This window comes from Accipiter gentilis, chromosome 21 (assembly GCF_929443795.1).
Source record: "Accipiter gentilis chromosome 21, bAccGen1.1, whole genome shotgun sequence".
NCBI lineage: Eukaryota > Metazoa > Chordata > Aves > Accipitriformes > Accipitridae > Astur > Astur gentilis.
This window is the reverse complement of record NC_064900.1, coordinates 6692380-6703076: the sequence shown is the minus strand read 5'-3', so window position 1 is coordinate 6703076 and position 10697 is coordinate 6692380. Positions and strand designations below refer to the sequence as shown.

At 44.4% G+C, this 10697-nt stretch overlaps 1 protein-coding gene across 2 annotated transcripts; it reads right to left on the bottom strand.

The window, feature by feature from the left end:
• Positions 1-5: 5 nt before the first annotated feature.
• On the bottom strand, positions 6-8081 carry LOC126049034 (synaptogenesis protein syg-1-like). Of its 2 annotated transcripts, none has more exons than XM_049824799.1 (4): positions 7987-8081; positions 3761-4204; positions 1234-1374; positions 6-99 (listed from the first exon to the last, which is right to left on the bottom strand). In XM_049824799.1, exons 1-4 carry the CDS (start codon positions 8051-8053, stop codon positions 95-97), a joined length of 657 nt encoding a protein of 218 aa, XP_049680756.1. In that variant the 5' UTR covers positions 8054-8081; the 3' UTR covers positions 6-94. The 2 variants fall into 2 exon arrangements, with proteins under 2 accessions (XP_049680756.1, XP_049680757.1); XM_049824800.1 differs by having other exon boundaries at positions 10-94.
• Positions 8082-10697: the final 2616 nt, after the last annotated feature.

Here is a 10697-nt window from a genome sequence, read left to right as displayed (position 1 = left end):
CTACAGCTCCATTTTTTGGCTTACAGGGCATCAGAAGTTGTTCCACCTGTAGGCTTTGCATCTTCCAGTGACTCCTGCAATGCTGCACCTCAACCTACACTGAGCAAGAAGGAAAGGAGAGAGAGCGAGTGAGCGATGCAGAGTCGGTACAGCGCAATGAACTCTTCCAAGGCCATCTGGCAAGTAAAGAAGTCCCGAACTCTGTTCATGCAGAGGGTTTGCAAAGGGATGATGATGCTGTGTGGGCAGCATCAGCCTAAGGGTGCGAGTGAGCTTCTGAGCAAGGGCTGGGAGACCTTTCCCGGGAAGGGAGGCATTGCCTCTGGCCGTGTCCCTGTCCCCGCCGGGATGGCCATCGGGTGGCGGCAGCGCTCCAGTGAATGGCAAAAACAGCATTTTTTTTTTTTTTTTTTTTTTTTTTTTTTTTTTTTTTTTTTCTTCCCCCAGCAGACGGAGCAAGATTTTTGAGTGCCGGGAGAAGAGGTGCAAATCACACACACACGGCTCCCCACTGAAAGCAAGAAGTCAGCCGAGCTCGGTCTGAAACACAGACCACATCTTGGGTTGCACAAAATGGGAGCTCAGCTCGTTTCAAAACGCCGCCTTCAGTGTCAGTCTGCTCTAATTAGACCAGCTGACAGTGCTGGAAAAAACAGGCAAGCTTTCGTGTACCTCAGCCTCTTCTCGGGTCATTTCTTTGCCTCATGTGCAACGAAAAGGTCTAGTTTTGCGAACCTGATCTAATAAAAGATATTACTGGGCTTTACGCACCACACTTAACACAAACACCTAGGCCATCATAGGCTTTCTGTACACGAGCATTACAAGAATAGAGATGTAAGCATGTAGCTGGCGGGAGGAAGAAACATCCTTCAGCATAAACCAAAAAGAACCGAAGGAGACCCAGGACTTCATTAAAAGAAGCAGCAGCATCTCATTGAACAACTCGTTGCCAAGAAGATCCCATTGTTTTGTTTATAGGTAACTCATTAGGCCCATGCATGTAGCTCTACCCAACAAAAACAAAGAACTATTTGAAAAAGAGATGAAATATAGAGCCAGCCCTGTTAGAGTTTCGTCCACACTGCTTATTTCTGGAACCAGATCTCGTGTCTGACCAGAGTTAAGTAAATGGCTAATTCCTCCTTAAGTTAAAAAAAAGTACCTCCGGAAATAGGCGACTGAGTTCATGTTTCTAGCAAGGGATTCCAGGTTTTGGTTTGTGTTCCTTACCTTGGCGAGAGCCTTGCCTCATGCAGAGGACGCACCTCCTCAGCTGCGGGGTTAAAACAATGATCAGAACCACTACACCTCCGATACCAGCCGCCACAACGCCAATGATAGTTCCAATGGACTCCTCTATACCAAACAAGCCTGGGGGAGAAGGGAAGGTAGAAAGGAACAAAAGATGTCATCCAGGCAAGCATATGCAATGCAGCCAGCACGTTTTCTGCAGTGGCTGCAGAGGAAGCTACTTACTACGATATCAATTAGGCTAATGTCTTGTCTGATATGAAATCTTAGGCTTCTACAAGGGAGAGAGTGTATTGCACTACAGAGCTATTGATTTTTTTCATTCCTATGTAGGAAGCTGCTACACTTTCTGGGGATTTAGAGATAGGACAGCCCCGTCTCCCTAGCAATCTCCCTTAACAGCTGGATGCTATGGGATGGCAAAAGATGCTGCTGCCTGAATTAATGGGACTCATGCTTGTATGCTTTACTTTCAAATGGAAAAAAATACTCTGACCGTTTTGAGAAAGTCAGAAGTCTCCCTGTCTTCCTCCAAAGGAGACAGCACCAGAGGGCGGGCAGAGCTCCGCTGAAGCCCTTTCTTTGATTTGTTGCTCTCTGGGACTGTTGCGTGGCAGAGGCGGGATGATCCCATTGTTTTTGAGATAAGAGCACGTTGGCATTCTGGCTTTATTATTTGTTGAGACTGAAGGATGATTCAGGAAGAACCTTTGGTCAGGTGAGCACAGTACGATGGACTGTTACAAGGGTTGTGGGATGCAGCGTGGAGAGCATCTGCCCTGTAGCTTAGCATCTGCCAGAGCAGGAATGTCTCTTTAGAGAGAGGGAAACTGGCTGGGCAATGGCACACAACTGATCTGATCAGATTTTAAGTGACTGCCTCATGCTCATGGTAGTCATTTTGCCATGTGACTCACCGAAAAGAATGATTAAAAGCCTTCCAGTTTTATCTACAGGTGCAGTCCGATCAGGCATTCACTACATATAACTATGTGATTACATTTAAGCTTCACTTGAAAATTTGGATAGTTTTGCTAGCATGTTGACACACAGATTTCCAAGCATCGGACCACGTGTTCACAGGAGCAGCCATTATGCGGTGCTCTATCTACTTGAATGGATGGACATTGAGGTTTACTACAGCTGTGCTCATCAGTAAATAACCCACTCCCTTCTCCCACATAAAGGGAAGTATCCTGTAGTTTAAATCCATTTGTGGGGCTGCTCTTTTCGTCAGGAAAGTAAGGCCAATGAAGGTGCTGTAGAACCATTACTTACTTTACTTCAAAATATATGTCATTTGTTGCCCGTAATGGACAAGTTAATAGAGTCAGCTAATTTCTCTTTTTAATTTCAGATAAATTTTTGGGCAGTCTGGATTTGTGGCACATAACATTTTTTCATGAATTATATTTCTCATATCCTCTTGTCCTTTTAATTCAGGCATAGTGCAAAAATTATATATTTCATCTTCTCTGGAACACAGAAAGGCAATTACACTGGCCAGAGTGCAGACGTTGCAAGAGTAACCTGCGCTACTGAGACTATGAGATCAAGCCAACGGGACACCTCATTAGACACATGACCAAGCACTTGCAGGGGGCACAGTTTTCTTGCCTTGTTAGTGCTACTGTTTAAACTGAGTAGTTTTATAAAAATTAGTAATGGAAGAACTCGGGCTCAAAAGGGCAAAAGCTTAGTGAATCTTGGTGAGCTAGAAGCTTTGGTAATGAATCAGGGGGAAACGGCAGTTGCATAATTTAGTCTTGACACAGAAGGTGCTATTTTTTGTTAATAAGATAATAAGATAATAAACCTTCTGATGTGTTGATTTGTTGGGACTGGAATGTGTTTAGCCTACATAAAAAGGAAAGCTGCTTTGACACTCCCAGCTGATAGAAGGCAAAGCAAGTTATCTCCTTACTTAATATGCCTAGTGTCTATTTGCGAAGCTAAGAAAACATAGCATGGCACTTTTAATGCTACTTTGATTTTAATGTGAAGTTAAGCAGAAATGGTATAACGTGATCCTCATGTTTATTGTGGGATTCCTTATGTCATCCAGAGTTAAGGAATGAATATGCAAGTTGGTGGGTTGGAGAGAAATAATGTCAAAAAAGAGTTCGTAGCTGTTCCCTGGGGCGATATCTTGACACCTGCCATTCATGGGGGTTCTGCCAAACAGAGCTGTGAGTACAAGAGAACTTGCCCGACTCTTTCATTCTTGACACTGACTTTGATTTTAGTGATAAAATTATTCCTTCTTTTTTTGGTTGTAAATGCCCCTCCTTACAATAAGACCTGTGAGACTGCTTATAGAGGCAAGCCAATCAAAATTAGCTGGCCTAACGAAAATAACAAGAAATGCTATAGAGCAATTACACTCCATGACGCTAGGCCCTAACTGCTAGAGGCCAAACAGGCCAACTTCCCCCTGTCTGCAAGTGTGTAGACCAGCTTTGGAAGAGAAAGAGGGCGAAAAGAAGTAAATAACATCAAATATTACCCAGAGCCCTCCTGATCCTCAGCTTTGTGCCATCTCCTGTCACCACCTTCCCGTCTGGAAGTGTAACCTCACAGAAATAAATACCGTGGTCACTGGTTGTCACATTGAGGATCACCAGGGAGGCATCCCCTTGGGACAAGTCTCCACTCATGAAAACCCTGGAGTTATTTGGCAAGATGGTCACATTGTTTTCTAGCAGGTCCATCTGTCCCTTTTCATCTTCTTTGTACCACTTCACCATTAGGTCAGTCAGGAAGGGACGTTGTGGGCTGTGCAAGCGACAATTTAAGACCACAGTTTCACCCTCTTTGGCTTTTTCCTTGGCTGGTGTTTGAGTCACCAAAAGGTGCCATGGCTCAGGTGTTGTCAACAACGAGGGCCGTGCTGTTACGTGAGTTACAGCTGCATTCTCCTTGCTTGCACTTCCATCACTAACACCAACATCTGTACCAGGAAAGAGAAAGAAGAGTAGGGTTGAGGGTGGTAGGATGATAAACCTTCCAGCTGCTCCTGACCTCTACCCACCACAAAGAATGGCTCCTGGAAATAGAACTTGAGGGTAGTCACAATTAAGACGATAGGGATTTTTTTCCCAGTTCCTGCTTAGATTACGTTCATGTGTACAAACAGGTCTTTTCCTGATCCTCAGTTCCTTTCTACTGCCATACTAGAGGAAGATTAATGCCATTGCCCAATGGCTTTGGGTGAAGTTTAAAGACCATTCAGCTACATTTCCACCTGGAACACTAACCTCTTTCTTCTCGCCCCAAAAAATCTTGGAGCCTGATGTTCCTGCCTCAACTGCTTTTGAGGCAAAGCAAAAAATGCATGTACACTTACACACAGGCAGCTCTGTTCTGACAAGTACAGTGAATATGCGTGCATCCTAATGCAACTGCCTGGATCCCAAAACATAGTGTGAGCTTCTTAGAAGTTCTGGGACGTATTTGTAGTTTCAGGATAGGAAATCTTGAAATTATGGGATGAATCTCCATTGCAAGAGACTGAACCCCCAGCAGATCCTATCAGCGACCCGGGGGGCAGCACCTTGGCTTTCTGCAGGTGTTGATACTGAGGGTGAGATCTATTCTCTGTGAAGGGACCCCATTGTCCTGCTACCTTTTGTTAGAAAAATATGGGCACATGCCTGTAGTAGAGACTTAAACCTGCCTTCTCTCACTCAGCTGCTAATCATAGTATCAAACAGCCTTGAGCTAAGAGTATTGTGAGTGGATCTCATTTCTGGAAACAAGTCTGAGCTCAGAAGATGAGAGGAATAGTTGCTGTCCCAAAAAGAGGGAAAACCAAACTCTTAAGCCAACAGCTGTCGCCAAGAAGGAGTTCAGACTAATTTTTGGAACAGTTTCTTCTGTTGTTTTATTTTCCTCAAGTGAAATAGTCTCCCTTCATCCTAGTCAGTGCCCTCTCAAGGACTGCAGACAATTCCACAGTGAAGGTCTTGATTTTCCATTGACTTGAGTCTTTCATTGCCATCCAAAGGGTGTGAAATGCTATTGTCTGGGTCTGGTATGACAATGACAATAGCCTCTCTGTGTTCAAGGACAAATGTCTCAAGGCCATGGAAAACCAAACCCCTTGATGATCAGTTTGAGAGTTACTTGAATGGCTCCTCCAGGCATGCTTGTACACAAAATCACAGTTGTATTCATAGTTATTATTATTTATGGCTCGTATGGGAGTAGCACTGACAATTTCTGTCAGACAGCAGGGCCCTGTTGTTCTAGGTGCCTTATAAAAGGATGGGGTATAGAGCTTACAGTTTAAATATCAGAGAAGAGAGAACTCATGGATGCAAAAATATAGAAAATACAAGCTGGCTATGAAACTAGGCAACAACAAAGCATGTGAAAAACCTTCAGAGCTGTTTGGTGCTCTGTGCTTTTACCTCAAAGTGAAAATTTTGGCCTTGTAACTGGAACACCAGTCCACAGGAATTGGATGCCTGAGAATTGGGTACCCAAATATTACTGTAGTTTTGGATCCAGCCTCCTAAAATGAGTAGTCCTTATTAAAGATACTGGATGAGATATTATCCTCGTGTTCACACATCATCTTACCAATGAGCCCACCGGAGCTTCTCGGGGGAATCTGAGGTCCAGATTTTCCCTTTCCAGCTAGATAACAGTGTATCAGTGCAGCAGTCATAAATGTTGAAGTATCTGGACAAGGTACTTTGAAGAAGTACAAAGTATAATTGAAATACTTGGCAAAGCTGATGGTAGCTTGACATATTACAGTCTTTGTGTATCAAATATTCTGATGTGATCTATTTGGTTACTTGTTAGGAGTTAATCTGTGCAGTTTCATCATGAGTACTCTTTTAAAAATCTCTGATCATTAACCATTATCTCCACCGGATACTGCTGCTTTAGCAAAAGCAGTATGTGCTACTGCTACCTTGTTTTAAAGGGATGGCCACAGAATTTCTCCACTACAAGTGTTCCAGCCTTACCACATGCACCCCCTGCAACACAATCATAATTTTTATTCCTTTTAGTGATATAGAAGGTGTCATTTTTACACAGCCACTTAGTGGCATAGAGAACAAAACTGAGCAGGAACAATGTGCTTTGATGTTGCCTCTGTTCGTCATGAGTTTTATTTGCACCTCCTATCATGAAATAACTGGCCTTGTCATCTGTGTCATCCCACATCTTGGATTCAATACAAATCACGTAACTTAAAGCTAATTAGGAAAACCAAAACACAAGAGCAGTAGGCTGTATTGTTTCACCCCAGCTCTGTTTGGAGGTTTCACTGAGAATGCCACAGCACAGCCTCTATTTTTCTTTTTCTTTCTTTCTTTCTTCCTTTCTTTCTTTTTCTTTCTTTCTTTTTCTTTTGTAAGGTTGCAAAACTGGAATATACTAGTTCACTTGTATTCAAATACACAATGCCCTTATCATATTGGCATCTGGGAGCATACCATGCCAAATGCCTTGTTGACTCTGCTTCAAAGCTCTTTTTAAGTCAGCCGCTTAGTTAGCAGAGTGATGTGTAGGTCCCCTGTCATGCGGGTTGTAGAGCTCAGTCCCCAATGGAGAGGAATGCAACGCTTTTTGGTGAAAGCACTTGAGCTAGACAGATTACAGAGAAATACAGCACGGATGATCTTGTCTTGACCTGGAAAAATGATTAGATGATCTAATAGGTCATTGTCATATGAAGTCGGCAGTTCACGGCCAGTTTTCAACCATGAGGGGAGAAAGCTCTCTGGGATTTCCTGTAATGTGACAATGTGCTCCACATTTGGCAGTACTAATAGGGCACCGACTAAGCCATCAGCCTCCCCTTTATGCAATCTGCAGGTTGATACTTTCCCATGTAAGGCCATGTTGTTGGCTGTGAATGAGAAATACACAAGGCAGGCTAGAGGAGGTGGGGTGACAGGAGGAAAGAATAAAAGATACCTGTGCTCTCTTCCAGTCCTGGAGCCTCTAACTTACTCTTTGGTGCCTGCAGTAAACCCAAACAGCCCTGCCAGCTTCTTCTGCCAGCTGCCAACAGCACCGGGGACCCAAAATGGTGGGTGGAGGTCAGTGCAAAATTTAACCTTTCTAGTTGAGCCTCCTCTCCTTTGTTCACACTCAATAGGTGGAGGAGAGGTTGAGGGCAAATAGGACTCAATTTCCAACCCACAAAAAAATCCTCTCATGCTGGAATAACTGTCTTTTAGATGGGTTTGTTGGCTTTAGAGCTCAACTTCACACTCAGCTGGTGCCATGAGGGTGCTCTACAAGCTGTATTCAGCTCCCAGTTGTCTATGATTAAGTGATCAATGACTGCACATTTCTCATCTTAATTTATATGACTTTTGCCCTGGGCTGAGGTTGGCTTTTGCGAATGGATATGAATAACTACCTTGTAGACAATAACTGGTTGCTAATACATCAGAGAACCAAAATAGAAATGAAGCTTCTAGCAATGATGATGCACAGCCTTTCTTCTTGAAAAAGACAGGCAAACATACTCTTTCTGAACATTTCTATTAGCTAAAGAGGAATGTATCCATAAAGAAAAGTACGTTTTAATGCAGCGCACAACACAAGATACAGTTTTCCTGCATCCTGAAGAAGCCCTCAGCGTAAAGTTGCTTTTTTTTTTGGGGGGGGGGGGGGGGGGGGAGAGAGGGAACTTCTCAAGCCAAACTCTAGGAATAAGCTGTATTTCTTCTAATTAAGGAAGGTGGTTTAGTTAGTACTCACCCACCAGCAAGAAGAGGAGGAATGAAGATGCTGCAGATCTACAGAACTTCCCAATGTGCTGGCTCATACTTGCTGAAGTATATGGCCTCACCGTCTCTCCCTCCGGTAGTACGGGCAAAAAAATATGTCTGTGTTATTGCAACAGGACCTCACATTCTGCCCAGTGAATGTCACACTTTCTAAAGTTACCACAGCTTCGAGCTCACAGTGCTCTGCCTGCTCCCTGGATGACAGCCACATTTGAAGCGACAACAATGAGTTCTGGGGCCTGTTCTGATCTCTCCCTGAGAAGATTCTGAAACTGTTCTGAGAGCAGAGGGAAGATAATCCATTGTTTTTTGCTTTGGCCTTGTGTAAACCAGAACTTTGGGCTGAGTACAGAATATCCAGATACTCAAAAGGAGACCTCTCTTCTGCTGAACCCCTCCTTAGAGGAAGTGAGAAGAGCATTGGCTTGATTTTCTGAGCAGCCGTACTGCTATCATCCTAATTCACCACGAAAGGAAGTTATAGGAATTCAGTATCTTTGGGGCTATGTGCACACGGTGTTTATAGGTAAAACGTATTCCCCAAAGTATTTTTTTCCAATGCAGAACAAATCTTTTTTCACAAAAAAATCGATTACTTAAACTCAATTTAAGTAAAGCTCATCTATGCCACCTGGGTGGAGGGGAAAACTGCTAAAGCAGGTGGCCTATCTGCAAAACTAGCAGATGTGCTATGGAATGGAAAATCTGGGTTTACACAAAGGTACATACACAGCGCTGCTTTGTGGAAAGATCTCCGGCAGCCCCAAAGCCTCACCTGTAGCATCCAGCTCTGCCAGCAGTGCTACCGCTGCAACAAGCACGTGCCACTCTCGCTGGCTGGATGGCTCCTTTTCCCTCAGCTATGGGATTAGGGATTATGGCACACCTTTCCAGAAGGCCGCTGGCTTTATCTAATGATTTTGCTTATCTTTAGGACTGTTCAGATAATGGAATTGTGCTTGAGTATCCAGTAAAGACTCAATTCCACTTCTGTTAAAACACAAAGCACAATTCAGCTGCGAGGCATGAGTATTTCTGCATTTCTTTGTATTTGAAAGCAAAACAGACCCCCCAAAAGCCCCCATCACACCATGAGGAACTCACACTACTGTCATATGGCTTTCTTGAATACACTTTATTAAATTCTGTGACCTGCACCTTTGCATGTGGATGCTCCACAATAACTGTTTCAAGGAATTCCACATCTGACTTGTAAAACTCTGCTGACCAAACAATGTCAAGAGGAACAACCCATTCCTTGAGCGATCATTTGTTGCTCTAGCTTTGGTGTGGTGACACCTGTATCGCTGAAAGCAGGATAGGCTAGAGGGAGTATGGCTAAAGGAACCTAAAAGGCAAATATTTCTTCTCTGTTTGAAATGGGTCGGGAGAGAGGGAAGACCTGGACTTACCAGGAAGGAATCACTCCGAAGTAAACTATATTAAGAAGGGAACTGGGACCAAGTGCAGAGCAACATAGCACTTCAGCAGAAAGCTGGAAGGTAGATTGTGAAGGTCTTCTGAAGGAAGTACTAGTGTGCAAAACCAAAATTATCTATGGAAGGAAAAAGTTAAGAGGAGTCAAAACAATCAAGAGTTTGAGGAGGGAATAACCTGTAAAGTCAAAGGCACCTGGCAGATCAAGAGGAACTGGGACCGAGTTACTGGCTTAGAGTACTGGCCATGACTGCACGTCAGAGAAGTCAGCGTGGGAAGATGGAGCTGGACCAAAGGCATTCCAGTGTCTGATTTAAACCCAAGTATTTGGTGTGTTTCTAAAAAAACTTTCAAGCATGTTGTGATGGACAGACTGCTGTTGTTCCTGCAAATGCTGTTTATGTTCATTTCATCCTGTAATAGCAATTCTCTTGTGAATCTCCCATTAAATAGGACATGCCTGAGCAATACCATCAGGCCAGCCGGATTTTAACCGAGGGAATACAAAGGGGTTTTAGTGTTGCTGGCAGCCATCAGTTGAACATCAAGCTTCTCCCACTTGGCTAAACCAGTATGATTCAGAGAGCACCTCAATTTTTGGACAAAAAGAAAAGAAAACTGGTCCCCTGAGTGTTGTTGAGAAACGCCTGAAAACTTTGAGTCAGAGGTCCAAAGCAAGAGAGCAAGCAACAAAAATAAAATGAAACACACATCCTTTTTTACACTTTCTTGTAAATTTTGGAGACTCACAGTCGGCTGCGTTAAAGCTGTCCTTTCTGGGCCAACAGCTGGGAGGGGACGTCAGCCACAGGGACTTCTGGCACCTTTGCTAATGTATCAGCAGGCAGATACCACAGGGCCCAGAGATGTCCCTTCAGGGAGAGCCTCAACCCACTTTCTGGGGAAGTGGCGAGAGAAAAGGGACAGCGGAACGAAACAGCGCTGCCACGCCAGGCCGCTCTACTCCTCCTTCCTTCGGCTGCCCACCCACCCATCCCTCTTCATCCTCCGCCAGCCAGCCACCCAGCAAGGCGGACATCTCTTTTCCACATCACAGGGCTCTTCTTTTCTCCTGCGAGGTGACCCGAGGGCACGCACCTGCGAGCCACCATGGCTCCGGCTGGGTCCCCTGCTTTGAGGGACACCCTTTTGGCGCTGCCTAACTCGGAGCCCAGCTCTCCAAACCCCTGGGCGCTCACAGCTTGGGCAGCGACCCCCCCTTGGGCGCTGCTCAGCAGCTTTAAA